Raw genomic sequence first — 15,494 nt, 5'->3', positions numbered from 1 at the left:
CTGAGATATTTTCATTTTATCTTTTCTGGTTGTGGAAAGGAAAAATATACAGGAAGCCTAGGAAAAATCTTGAAAAAAAAAATAAAAAGAACTTCAGCTGATTTATCTAAATGACTGAAAGAAAATATAGGTACCTTTGATGAGACTATTCTATTATCTGGAAATCTCTGTGGAATGTATGCTTCAGCGCCTGGAGGTGGCTCACGATGCCCAACATAAATAGTCCGACTGTCCACCCAGTTCTCTTCTCCAGCACACTATGGGAGAAAAAAAGAGTTACTGTGTCAGTTCACCCAGTATTCCTGCAGTAACATGAGTCACACACTGAATTAACTAATCACATGCCTGACCCTCTACACATATACAGTCAGCAGCACATGATCCCTCACACTTTTCTCTATCAGCTCAATACCACCAAAACACCTAAAGCCAAGTCAAATGTCAAAACTCGGCCTTAACTGCACTTCACTTTCCCACAACACAATGAAGGAGTATCCATGAAAACCACTGTTCTTTTTCTGTTTATAACTGAAAAAAGGGTGAATCGTTTAAGACCCCCAGTCAAATTAGGTATTTAGTAAGTATTTATGTTTGTTATGCTTTTCACCACTAATAAAAATCTGTGCTAATCAAAATATTTTAATATATGAAGCACTTCCTCTTCTATGAAAGCTGTAGAAAAAAAAAAAGGTGTACCAAATTTTCACATTCACATCAAACTCTAACACACCTATAGCTTCCCCAAAATTACTATTTCTGTGTTCTATTAACTGTAAAAAAAGTACTTACACAAAACCAAAATAACCAATTTTTAAAACTTAGAAGTAAATTTTTTTGGGGAACATAGATATAAAATGACCATCCCGTAGTCAACAGTCTAATTCACATCCACCTTATGAAAAACATTTCTGAAGCACAGAACACATCCCTAACACTTGGAGAAGCCCAGGCATCAGCAACCTTGACATCATCATATGGTCAAATCTGAAGTAATTTAAATGCGTCATAAGTTAAACTCAAAACCTCTGCTTTATGTTGCACTGATGCATTTACACATTCTTTCACTAAGCATATTCGAGAGAAACTTCTTTTCAGCATCCTCAACAGGTACATGGTATTTAGTACAAGTGCTCCTAGGCACCCGTGCTTGTCTGCCTCTAGAGCAAACTAACCCCCAACAGTGTGACTTTGTTAGTTTACACAGCCAAGGCATCATTTCACACAGCAGCTGGATGTACCTGTGCAGTTCTTGACAGAGTTTAGTCATACAGACATGGTTCCTTCTTTTTTACCTAGTCTTAATGTCAATAGTTATAGGTCCATTTACTTTACTAATACACACTTGGATATTAAACCTGAAACAAAATTTAGTTCTCAAACTTGAAAAACATTCACCCTAACATTTTCTTCATCAATTCACATCTGTGATATTTTTCCACTGCCCTTAAGTGCAACAGAGCTGAAGATCACTTTCTACATAATTTACTGGGAATAGACATATAAAATCTTGCAATACTCCGCACATTTGGAGCAGTTAAGCTAATAAAACAATTATCTCTGTGATGTGCATGACTTTCTTGAGGTTGGAGGGAACATCAAAAATATAAAAAGAAAACCTATTGGACACAGACTATTAACCACAAAATAGCTGAGCAGAAGTCATCAAGTCAAATGTAAAGTGAAGTAGAAGGATTAAAGAAAAGCAACTTCTGCCATCCCAGAAGTAGATACTAGAAGCAGACACAAAGGACCTAAAAATCATTACTTGATTCTTACACATGACAGAAAAATTAAGGCATTATCTTCAGAAGACGCCAAAGGACAAAATTTCAATACTGGGCATAAAACTAAAGCCAAAAGTAAACCCCATGTCTTTCTTATGTGTTATTCTACTTCCAGTAACTTGAAAGGGTCACTCAATACATTATATGAAGCTGTTCACAAAGGAAGTAAAAATGACAGCCCCTCAAAAGACATACCAATAGCACAGTCTGGACTTATGCTAAGCCCTGTAACTGCCCCCGGCTCAGTGGGAGTGCACACACATTTCTCCCATGCCACAGCTAGCACAGGCTCGAAACTAGGACGTGAGTTGGTATAAAAATTGCATTGATTTTCCAGTCAGACAACTTCTCCCTTACCACCAAGTGGACTTGTCAAAAAGTCAAGTGTCATTCGGCCCGCTCCTGAAGGCCAGATAACATTCTTTGAGCAAAAACATTTTGGAAGGAAGTAAAGCCTGACAATGTTTCTATACTCCACCTTACTTCTACGGCAATAACAAAACATGGTATCTTTACCATTTTATCAGTACACAGTACTTTTTTTATCTTGTCAGTGCACTAAATGTACAGTGCACACAAATTATCTACTGTCACTTGCGTCACTTAATACTCCTAGAAATACAAGGGAATGTGAGATATTCCTGTAAAATACATCAAATTGTACAACATTTTTTAGTTTTTCATTAGGAAGGACATTCCAGACATAAACGCAGCACAAAGATCACTCCTGATAAGTGAAGTGCTTAAGTTCAGAGATGATTACCTAAACAACTAATGGGAATACCACACGAACTTTGGAAACAAAGAAGACATCCCTCAGCTTCTACTTTCCTCTACAGAGGTCCGGCTTGACAATTTATCTCAATTATTATGAACCAACCCAAACAGCATGACAACAGTCTTACCTCAAAAAAGCATTTTTTAAAGTTTCTCTGCATACACTGAGTCTTCATCATGACTCAGTTATAACAGGCCTCCAAAATTACCTATAAACCTGGGAAGACAGAGCTCTAAACAGCACCCTCCTGCCATTACTGTCAGTATTTACAGGTCTGATAGCCCTGAAGTACTGTGTCAACACTAAGTAAGCCAACCACTCTGGAATTTGTGTCCCTAAAGCAAGGCATTACTTTAAGCATCAATATAAAATAAAGACAATCTCTTCTATTAGCTTAATTTCATCTGGTTTTATCACAGATTGATAAATTTACCACAAATGTATAAAACCATATCTAACTTCAACTATCTGCTAGCACAAAACATTTTTTCTTTTTCACTATGTTAATAGGTTATAGAAAATAAATGCATTTTACCAACCTAATTCAACAACTTCAAACCCCCAAAACCACTCCCAGTACAAGCGTTAAAAAACTAAGCATGGGAGAGTAAGGCTCTCTTTGCCAGTGAGGCAGAACTGCAATACACAAAGTCAGATGCACTGCTCATTATGGCAAGACTTGTGTGAAGCAGGAAAAGATACTTTTAGAAAAGCAGCACTTGAAGCCAGGATGTGGGCCACATAGAGAAATCAAACTACAGCAACTGAATGTCCTGTAATGCCAACCTCCAAAGCCAAACACCCTGGTCTGACAGTTCTTTTAGTGTTCTGGTATTACAACTTACAGAATGTCACCAGAGTCACTGATAAAAGCAGTCTGATGCCACTGCCAGAACAACAAACTACATTAACTTCTATTTTTAAGTTTCACTGCTTAAGCCCATTAAGAATATGTTCAAGAAACAATAAATATACCTTAGCATTATCTGCTTCTATTTATAGTGTAAAGCTCAATGTACTGAGACCTAGTTTTATTGGCACATCAATGAAATGTTACATAGCTTTTACTCTTTCAAGCAGTGTCAGCAACCATGAAAGCAAAGACCAGCAAAAGACTAAGGCACAGAGACAGAAACTGTTAACGGGATTTTACGTTAAGAGTTTAAGCATTTCTGCAGCTTGGTTTTTTTTCTGATTTTAAAAAAATCAAACTGAAACTAGCTTGAGATTCACCTTCATGCTACTCCAGTAATTTTTATCTAGATTTAATTTAAACAAATGTATTGCCTGAAAAGACAAGGGGCTTGGTATTCAATGGGTGACAGCAAAAAGATGACAGGAAGATGCTAGTGCGTAGTTGCTGGAAAAGTAACTGACTTGGAAAGATTCCAAGTCGTTCCCCATATTTTTACTAAAGAGATTTAACATATGATTTTGAAATCAGTGGAAGCACTGAATGACACTTCCTGACTCTCCACTTGAACTATTAACTCAGGCATAAGTACCAGCAACAATCTTCAATATTTTATTTTCTCTCCAAATAATATTAATGCAAACACTACTCAAATAAGTTAATGTGCACTAAGTACAGCTGAAAACTCAATCAATCTGCCTTGGCCAAGCTCAAAGTACATTTCATTGAACAGTATTCTCTTCTACTTTTTTCTAAATGTTTTTTGATTAAAAGAGATAGTGCACTCTAACCACAGATCTGACAGCAACAAATTCTCAGCATCAGCTATATCCTTGTTCATCCAGGCTATGACTCCTTTCCTCCACACAGAAGCACTTTACACCAACAGAGGCAGGCTTTCCTAACAGCCTGGTGTTTTACTCAATCACGAATATTTGATGTCAATTAAGCAATTAGCACCACTGTTAAAACTGCACACTGAACACACAGCTGCTCAACCACTTTGGAGTTTTAGGATAACAGATACTGACAAGCCATTATCACTCAGAATCTACAGGAAGAACTAATAGTGCACAGTGTGAAAAAACATTCACACATTACAACAGCTCTGCACTGTTGTAATGGCTCTCAGTTTCCAATTTTTCATTCAGTGAAGAGAAACAACTTCAATATCTCAAGGCTGTAATTCATTAAAGTGAAGAGAAAAAAAAAAAGTTGTTTTCCTTTCTAATACTGTAAGGAAACTATGCTTATCGTGCAGTATTTACCAAGCCATGAGACCACATACTCTCATCTTTGTCTCTGTCAAATGTTCTGATACCTGCTCTTTTACACTTGACACCATTTTGCAGGAAGAGTGCAGCCATCTCCCTTCGCAAACAATGGCACAGCCTACAGATTTTAATGTCATCTTTCCAAATCCAGTCCTTTTAAGGTTATATTTGAACTATAGATAATAAAAATCCACATAAAGAAATAATTTTTAAATAATCTATATTTCCTAAAGTTGCTAACCAGTAAAATTGATTAAACTTTTAAATAGTCCACTTCTATAAAAAAATTCTAATTTGTATGTATGTATTTGTGGAGATAAAGGATGAAATTCTCATCCATTTAAAGGTTCTTAGATTTCAAATGATAGGTCAACTCACAAATACCTATAGAGAGAGCACTTAAGCTTTACATTTTGTCCACAGAATTATACCAGCCCGTCACATGAATTTGCCAAGCTCAGAATGACGAGTATAATATTGAAAGCTGTTCAAGTTCTCTTTCGTATGAATATAGAAGAGTACAGATAAAAGAATTCATATAATTACCATCAGATTTTATATTCTGAAAAAAGGCTACCTCAATATGAGACATTGTAAACAGAAAGGAAATTACGTCGAGTCAAGGACATAAGCCATTAAGTAACTAATTTAATGGAATACCAAAATGAAGTTCTTCAGATGCAACCACAAAAAAAACCCAAAAAAACCAACAAAAAAAAAAAAAAAACCCCAAAAAACTCTCCCAGAAACTGCTTTGACTAATTAACATATTTCCTACAGGTCACCCATAAGGGGATCTGTTGCCACAGATTATCATAGCATTTCATTTCAGCAAATGAATTTTAAATCCTTGGATGAGGATTTTTGTCAGAAATAACATTTGAAGTCACAGAATACTGGATTTAAGTGTATGCAAAGGGAAAAGAAAGAAGATATTACATTCTTTAACTGCTAATAGATTATTTTATTTATAACTCTCAGGGAAAAGTTGTGATTAGAAGCAAAGGCAGGTACATCTTAACTACAGAAAATGGTGCCAGGCCCTCAAGTTTCCCAACCAAGCCATATTCTCCACTACTTGGTGCATCCTGGTTTTCTGATCTTTCCTTCCACCTCCTGCAAGGGTCTTGTGCATGCAGACAGAAGGGGAAATGGATTTGTAGTAATAGGCTGAAATAAGTTTTTGTGACATTTTTGAAGAGGAAATGGAAAAGTAAGATGACAAAATGATGCAAAATTCTGTAAACCACAGCTGTTAGAACAGACATTGTTACAACAGCAAATGTTCCAGTTTCTGTAAAATACCTAACATTTTTACGTCTGTCCTTAATATAAATTTTATTTCAGCCTTCCAGTTCCTGTCTCCTTGAGCACCATACTTAGAGTACCACATTTCTGAAGCTATCCTAATAAAACTATCCTAATAAAACTATATTCCAGTTGTGTCACATGAGCTGGCAATGGGACACTGCAATATAGCACTCTGAAGACAGTCCAATTCTCCCTTCTGATTTCCAGTTTGGAACATGATTTTTATCTAAATTCTCCATACTCTGTACTTTGAATGGTTGAATAATTTGACCTCCTAGATGACAAAGCCAGTGAACTGCACTCCTCCTAAAAAAGGTAACAATAATTCTTTGTTTCACATACATAAAAACTCACCTTAGTTACTCAAAGAAGACAGATCTTTTCTAAGCAGTAAATTTAAATTCCAAATACTGCTGATATACTGGCCAGTTAGGTATAGCTATTTCTGATGTCTGTGCTTTCTCTGCAGGCAAATCTTTGGTTTCCCTGTTTCTTTTCATGGGAAGTAACAATAAAAGTGGTAAGGATAAGAGTCTTCTATTCCATCCTAAAATACCATCTTCATCTAGTTTCATAGAATCACTGCAATGATGGTAAGAAACTAGATCTGTGATGTACATGAGTTACTGGACAGTGGGAAAAATGCTTTTACTACTCTTTTCTTTCCTGTCAATGTACCAGTTTTGACACATTGTGCCCCTTGTTGCCAGTGGGACAGGGACACTGTGCGCCTCTGGCTCTTCTGCCCAGGCCCAGTCAGGGACTGCCTCTACATGGAAATCCTTTAAAGGGTCTCACTTGCAATTAGAAAGGCAAATGAGAAAAAAACTACACTGCAAAGTGCAGTGGTAAGAGAAACTAGAAGGCAAAGTGTCACATAAGACACAGGATATTTTACAGTCTTAGTACTTAAATTAATTAAAAATCAAGTTTATTTCTAAGCAGCTCTAGACTAACATCTGAAATTAAGCTTTGCAGAGGAAATTTACAGCTTCCTTAGGTGCCAAGAAAAGCTGTAAAAGAAGAGCAATTTAATTTTTTTAAAGCAACTGAAGGCCACTAAGATCTACATGCAGTGCCAGTCACTCAGAGTATCTACAGAGATATTTTCAAGAGAGTTGTGTAGATAATTCAGAATGCAGAATTTCTTCTTTTACTCTTTGTTGCCAATAGCTCATTCTGTTCGCAGTAATCCAACAAGAAAAGCTATCAAATTTTCAGGGCAGAACACGGAAATTATTTTTTAAATTATATTTACAGATTCTAAAGAAACAGGATGGAGGGAAGCAAGTAGCAGATTACTTTCATTCATTCAAAAATAAGTAATAAGCCTACAGATATGCCACACTAGTTCTTTTCTTTTAAATTAACATTATTAATTAATTATTAAGTAACTAAATTATTAAGAAAAATCAAGCAAGAATACCTGTTGTGATTTTTTTTCTGAGGAACAACATAATGCATAGAGACAGTATGCATCAGCAAGATTTACAAGATCAGATGCAATGAAATCCATTCCTAAATGGTATTCTTACAGGAGCTTCAGATAATTCAAAAGAGACTGTACCCTAAAAATATGCTTTCTATTTAGAACAGTAAATTACCATCAGACATGGTCAGAACTAGCCAGAGTGACACCACCTTCCACTAGGATTTTAGCAAACAAAAGGGCAAGAGTCAAATTTCCCATGTGAATTCCAGGACAAAGATAATTAAAATATATGGACTTCTGCATTCTTCTTTATCCTTAGTACAAGGGCTGCGAAAACACCTCATCTACATGTTTGCTGGTCTTTACATTGTTCAAGTAAACTATGGATGAAAAAATAAATAGGATAGTTAATTATTGCACTATGCATTCTATTGACACACATCTGAGAAGCAGGCCTCTATTCCAACTTCTACTAGAAAAATATAATGTAGTTTTGATGTCAAGAAAACACCTCCCACCATTATAAACCTTTGTCATCACATTTAAATCTGTAAAACACGTTCACTGCCAAGTAGCAACTACTGAGTATCTTAATGACCAGTGCCTGTTAGACTTCCAAACTATTTTCATTCCTAAGTGGACACAGAGCTAGTGAAGCTATGATTCTAGCAGAGAGAAGACGGGACAACCTTCTTGTATTATATTATGATTATGATACCTGTCCTGGGTTGTAAGACATGTGTGTATTCTATTTGCCATCTGTCAGAGGTGGGGCAGTTATCTTCTGTTAACTGGCCAGTCTTCTTTATCTCTTCCACAAACCAATCCTCCTTCCAGGAGATATCTTCTGTTAAAGGGCCACTGAGCATCACTGCATGACTGATAAAATTACATCATCTCATTGTGAGATGCCCAGGGGGAGGAGCCAAGCATTCCTTCCTGCATATAATCTCAGATTTGGAACACCAGAGCAGCCTTTTCCCACTGCATTGCCAGAGGGGTAGCTGTCTTCTCCAGTGGAGCCCCAAAGGAAGACCAGGCCCATCTACACCACGATGGGACCTTCAGAGGAAAACTACACCCTTCTACAGAATCACTGCGCCAACAGAACCACACCTGTCACTGCAGGAGCACTGCAACCACCATATAATCAGACTGCTACCAACACCCTGACCAACAGGCTGTCAGGTCATTTTCTGATTCTGCTCCTTCATTTCCATGCTTTCTGTTGCACATAAGCACCAAATCTGATGTTATGCAAATTCAGCTTGGTGAACGCACAGACACTTTGATAGAAGGAAGGACCCTAATTACAGATGGCTATAAGGTTAATGAAACATTTATTTGGACCTATTTCAAACACTTTCAACAAACTTCAAACTCTTACAAATACAATAGTATTCAAGTACAGCTCTCAAACATTCAAGGAATATAAAATTTATGCTATAACTTCTTCCTATATTGCAAAGCAATGCCACGTGTTGAAGTACTTCAGGGGAAAAAGCCAAAAAGCCATAAGCTGATTGAGGTACAAAGTCACAAACTATTTTACAGTTTTACCTCCTAACACATAGGTGTTACTGATGAAATGCCACATTCAATCCTCATGCACAATAGTGAAGATCTTTTAAATTTTCCAAAATTAGTAGGCATCACGATGATAAATCTGACTTCAGATAAAGCCGACATTGATGAAAGACAAGAATTTTAAACTTATAAAATGACAAAGAGGACATTCAGTAGCTTTGAGTGTTCACATCAGGACTATAAGTAAACCTACTTATGATGCATAAGAAGTTTATGACACCAATAACCACAAGATTTTAGAACCCCTTTTGTTTTCACTGCACTTAAGGAATGTGAATTCCATTAAGATTAAACATTACTTTACAACTCTTTTGATGCAGTAAGCTTTTTAATATTTACTTTTACTCTCAAAGAATGGATTTAAAGACTTGCAACTGAACAATCTGAAGTACAATAAATATTTCACAACTCCGTTCTTTTACAAACATCAGAAGACTTCAAGAACTTCTACAGTAATCAGTCAAGTATTTACAAAAAATAAACTTTATTAGCATTTGCTATTAGCTGTGTTTTAGAAGTTGGATATTCATACAAAATCATTATTTTACATAAGAGCTATTTCTTTTGTCATATATAGTCACATATAGAATAAGATATATATATAACATTTAAAAAAAATCATTACAATACTGACTGCTTAGTTAGAAGCTAGTTGCCAACTGCTAGTAGAAAAAAACCAAACTAGAAAGTCCAGAATATCTATGACACAAGTAATTAAATCACAAACTCAACAAATCAAAATAGTGAATGCTTAGCATTTAAAACAGTGAAAATGAAGGTTTGTAACTAAACCCTTTGGGAACTGAAGTAGGAGAAACTCCAGTATCTAATTAATACCTGAACAAACAGGACACCAGAACTCAAGGACAGACTTTCAGTTTTTATCATCTTAAACAGTTCAGTGGGGACAAGGTGAATTTTAAACCAGGATACCATTAATAATTCACAGGAAATTCGTGATACAGCAAAGGTGAGGAACATTTATAAAACACTTTCTCAACAAATAGTCACCTGTAAGTTACTACAAGTTGATCTAAAACAAACAGCCACCCTGAGTAAACATTTCATATTTATAAAATATTGCTAATAAAAGCATTAATAATAGCCAGAGAACTCAAAGCAACATCTAAGTCAAGCTCCAGTATACTAAGCACAATATGAAAGACCATCTCTGGGTCAGAAGCAAAGGTGGTTCAAATTGTTTTATTTAAGCAAAACTGTAGCTACTTTCCATTTTAAAATGTTACTATGAGACTTCTATCAGTATAATTATACAATATCAGGGATGTTATTTTAAGCTTTCAGTGATCCATACACCTCCTTTTATTTATATGTGGAAGACAAAATGTCCACACTGCACTTCAATATATCAAAACTGCTCTGTGTCCTTCATGCAGACAAGGAAAGGTATTTTGAAAGAAAGATTTTTCTATCAAGTCTAGAACTGTACTGTAGGTCAAGATTAATATATTCTGACTTGCAATGATTGTGATAATAAAGGCAAAGGAGGTTATGCAGGTTTGTCTGGGGTGAGATGATAAGTGTAATCTCAACCTCCACATGTCTGTCATTCAGTGACACAGAGAAGAGGTTAAACAACCTTTTGATGCTGCTAGTTTCTATGCAGCAGCAAAAGCATACATAAAAACGTAAGAGGAGTCACTGACTTAGAGGCTTTGATTTACTGCTGTGACTTCTTTGATGTAGGAAGGGATGGAGGCAAGTTGTTACAATACATCATCCCCTAAAAACAACTTGTGACGGGATAGTTGCTTTTTGCCATAAAACTCTCTCAGGACTCTAGAATCTAAGAAAAATCACCATTTTTTTCCCCTAGACAAACATACTCCACAACACCAACTCACATCTTTAATAATCTTCCTGAAGAAATGTTTCTCAGACTTCAAAGGCTGATCTGCCATTCCTTCCCTTTTCAATGACAAGCAAAGGAAAAAAAAAAAACCAACCTAAACACATTTTCTTCTCAGTAAAAGGAGTCTCTATATCCCACATCTTGGGAAATGCAAACAGAAATAAGCTCCCAGTTCATGCTGGCAGGAAAGACCTCTATTTGGCAAATTTGAAAATGCATACATATACCTAAGGGCATCACAGGCCCTACAGCTCCTTCAGAAACTAAGCCGAATATACTTGGCTTTTGGACAGCCTATATGACAGATTATCTTGGGGAAAAAACCCAAGAAATTAACAATTCACCTTTACAATAGAAGAATAACACCTGAGAGATATTACTTCAAGTATCTGAACAAGTATCAAAAAAGTACTGAACCAGAATCATCAGGATTATCTATTTTAATCTGCTGTGTGTGATAGGCAGAACCTGAGAAGTGAAATAGCTAAAAAATCATAAAAAGCACATTTGCTAACAATTATTTTTGTTTCAAATGAATACACATAGTTCAGAAATTAAGATACTACAACAGCAAAGAAAATATTTAAGAGATTTTTCCTAGTGCTGTCTTTGAAAACAGTCCAATAGACAAATGTTCTTTTAAAGTTTCAGTTTTCATGCTTAATAAAACTAATTCCTAGAAAACAGTGTGCCCCCTCATATGTCTTTTCCTGTTGGACTAAAAATTCCTGTTATTAGTCCAAGTGAAAAAAAAACCCCAAACTGAAAATTCTCAGTTGCTGCAAAATTGGGCTAGGAAAAAGACTGGGGGGCTATTAAACTAGCTTGTATTAAACTAGCTTGTCATGCTGTGTTGGTTTGGTTTTTTTTACATCTGTGTGGAGGAAATAAGAATAAATTAAAAAGTGAATATCCAATACTGTTATTATACTGGAACATATATTTCCAATATTGCTTCTTTCAAAAGTACACAGCAGTTCTGTACTTTGTAATAATTTCATACTATCTACAAATAAGGAAGTGTGAATCAGATTTGACTGACTTCAAAGTTCAATGAACCAAAAACTGCTCATATTCTGAGCAGAGGTTTAGATCGAATAACTTCCAGGTATCAGCTGGTTGCATAAAGTAAAAGACAAATGCTTAGAATTCAGTGATGTTAGGAGAGGCAATTCTATACTCTCTCTAAACCAGCTAACATGAGGTTATTGATCACCTGGCCAACTTCAGTCACAACTGTGATTGTAAACAAAAGTCTTTCAGTCTGTTTTTGTAAACACAGGTCTAACCATTCATGACACTTATTCTATTAGGTAATTCTTTACCTTAAACCTTTAAAAATGCTGAAAGCAAAAGGCAACCCCTAAATCAAATCAGAATTCCTTGTTCTAGACTAACTTCTTTGTTCCACCCAAAACACAGTAAAATAAGATTCTAGAAATCCTACTTCACCCATAGACAGAAATACAGACTGTTAATTAATGAGGCATGTTTGATTTCTGCAGAAGAGCATGTGACCAGTTTTGTAAAATCCACATTTCCAAATGTGTTTTGACAACATGGGGCACTCTCGAGGACATGTATCCTACAGGCAGGATCGGCTGTCCTGGAGGCAACAAAAATGGGGCAAGATACCAAAAGGATAGTGCCAAAAATAAAACTTCAGGTGATAGCCCAAGGAATATTACTACAAATGAGATAAGTAATCCTTGGCAGTACCCTGGTTTGTAGTACAATGTCTTAGAGGAGTTATTTCTGTCCACTTACTAATACTTTACTTTTTTTCCCCTCCTTTAAATACAAGAAGAAACAATCCGCAAGCAAGAGAGAATTTCAGGAGGGGAAAGTAATTTACTTTTGCCATCTAGAAACAATCTTCCTTGGTTTTAGGAGGCATGCTGTTAGACAATTCCTTAGAAATAAAATACAACTACATTTAATAAAGACAGAGGGAATACCAGGCACAGACCACAACTTGAATCATTGTAGGAGACACAGTACAAACAGAAAAGGAAACTCAACATTTTTTCTTATAAATAAGCAGCCATGACTAAAATCAAGGAAAACAGAAAATATTTCCACATTTATTTTACTTTTTAGAATATGACTTCATCTGAGGCCTTGCCACAGCAGCCGTATCAGTTACCATATCCAACAAGAACACCACTGGAAGCAAATAGCTACTGTAGGTCTAGTGCAGAGCAAGATTGTGAGTCTACCAGTTAATCGGTTTGTTTTTTTCCTAGTACACATGGCTCCTAAGAGGTCAATTATACACTGTACACTGAATTCAAATGGACCAAGTGTTCTGATAAGAGGAGATAATGACTTACTTTGTTTCTTAATGTAAGTTGATTATGTGCTTATGCAAGAGGCTATCCGGTGGCAGCTGGAACATTTTTACTTCAGCTGAGCCACAGCCTCTCCTCAGTGGGGGCACTGTGAGGTTGGAAATGGCACTGGACCCACAATTAGAAGAAAGGCAATGTTCACACCAGTTTGACAAGCTCTGGCACATGCAAGGAGTAAGGGTATTATGCATCAAATTCATCACAAGTGAGTTAAATCTGCTCTCATTAAGAAAGCTTATAACTTTTAAGGAGATATATTATGGACAATATTCAAATAGTCAAGGACACTGTGGTTTAAATGAGGGGTTTTTTGTTGTTTGTTTTGTTGGTTTTTGTTTGGGGTTTGGTTTTTCAATGAAGATATAACATTACAAAAGGAAGAAGACTGCAAACTTCTAGAAACAAAACCTCCAGATGCTTTTGTGAGGACACTAGCAGAAAGCTATTAAACAGATAATGGTTTCATTTGCAATTTGGGTTAACATTTACAGAAAGAGTAAAAGGAAAGTACAGAAGCTATGCCGAAATGTATTTGCACTTAACATGCATACTTTCAAATGAGAAGTGTTAATGTCCTACAAAAAAATCGTATCAGAAAACTACACCTCCAAATAATATTAAAATGCTATAAAAATACTTCCAGGAGACAAATTCAGATTTCATTTGCACACACACCATACACATACACAGCATCCTCTCTTGACTCATAGTTCTAAGCTCTATTTCAAAGGTACAAACAGCCAAAACCACCATGATGTTATTCATATATATTAGTTTAAATCTTGAGTGAAAACAAAGCAAGTACTATAAAATCTGAGTATATATGTTAAATCTTCAGTATTAGAACCTATATCATCTCTCCCATATGCTCTATAAAGACCATAAAATGATGCCTTAGCTCTACATAAAACCAAACGTGTGTCCTTGTAACAAGTAATGCTAACACTGCACTGTTAATGGAGAGGAAAAACAAAACAATAAATTGCATGTTTTCACTTGTTCCAATAGAGCTATTGTGAAAAGAAAGGCTTGCTAACTCACAAATATTAAAGTTACAATGATCTAGTGTCCCTGTAAGAACTGTAGTAATACTCTTTTGTAAGCTGCTTAGATTTTCTTAGTAGTAATTATTTTAACAAGGCACTTTGCTATAAGGCTGTAAACTTAGTATCAAACTTAGCTGGTTTAGAAAACCTTGACTTTGGTCCTTTGAGACTAACTAGTGTTTCCCTCAAGATCCACAAAAAAAAAAAAATACAATGTCTCTACAACAGCACCGTGTTCAACTGATGAAGCTGCTCGCTTCAGCTCTACTGAGAGCACAGAGGTTACAATCACATTTTCTACTTTGCCTTATTGCAGAAAAAACCCTTACAGTACCCCCCTCTCAGAGAGCTCTTCTACATTTGTTCAGGAAACTGAAATACAATGAACTTTAGACAGTGTTTTCTCTTGATGTGTGCGTGCAAAGGGAAGTGAGCTAGACCATGGAGATGGGAGGGACAAATGCCATAAAGCTGGAAAATTCCTAACAAATACCCATGCCTTCCAATTAATGCTTAAGTAAGTACTTCTCCCTCTCCTTACTGCTATACACAGCTGACCATTTTAAAGGTCTCCATACTTTAATACTAGCAGAATCACAGAATCATTGAATATGCTGTGTTGGAAAGGACCCATCAGGATGGAGTCCAATTCCTGGCCCTGGTCAGGTCACCCCAATGGTCACACCCTGTGCCTGAGAGCATTGTCCAAACACTCCCTGAAGTCTGTCAGGATTGATGTTGTGACCTCTTCCCTGGGGAACCCGTTCCAGTGCCCAACCCTATTCTGGCTAAAAAACCTTTTCCTGATACCCAGCCTAAACCTCCCTTGACTCAGCTCCATACTGTTTCCTCAAGTCCTGTCACTGGTCGCAAGAGTGAAAATCAGATTTAATACCCAGCAACAATTACATTCAAATTCACTGTTTGGAGCGAAGAGAAGAAATACTTTGAAGGTTGTTTTTTTAACTCCTAAAGTATTTAAATCTCATAATACAGTAACACAGAAAATGTCTAAAAATTACTCAGATCTAGATTTAGACACAGCATATGAACTTTACTAGTATGAACGCTGTGAAGCAACTTGCTTTGGTTATCTATTTTATGGAATGTACCTTGCTTCAGTTGTCTATGGTTCTATAGCATGA

The 15,494-nt window shown here is 36.2% G+C and overlaps 1 protein-coding gene across 3 annotated transcripts in view; it reads right to left on the bottom strand.

Moving 5' to 3' along the window:
* The window catches only part of ATP11A (ATPase phospholipid transporting 11A), a 118,275-nt gene that overhangs the window by 60,908 nt on the left and 41,873 nt on the right, over positions 1-15,494 (bottom strand). For all 3 annotated transcript variants that reach the window (XR_014616996.1, XM_084226217.1, XM_084226218.1), the window contains exon 2: positions 135-257. Coding sequence is in view for 2 of the 3 variants with exons in the window: in XM_084226217.1 (XP_084082343.1) it covers positions 135-257 (123 nt within the window). In the remaining variant the exon portion in view is untranslated. The remainder of the gene's footprint in view (positions 1-134; positions 258-15,494) is intronic.

The sequence above is a fragment of the Fringilla coelebs genome, assembly GCF_963513975.1.
Source record: "Fringilla coelebs genome assembly, chromosome: 2".
NCBI classification, from domain to species: domain Eukaryota; kingdom Metazoa; phylum Chordata; class Aves; order Passeriformes; family Fringillidae; genus Fringilla; species Fringilla coelebs.
The sequence above is the reverse complement of the archived record's forward strand: the minus strand, read 5'-3'. Positions and strand labels throughout refer to the sequence as shown.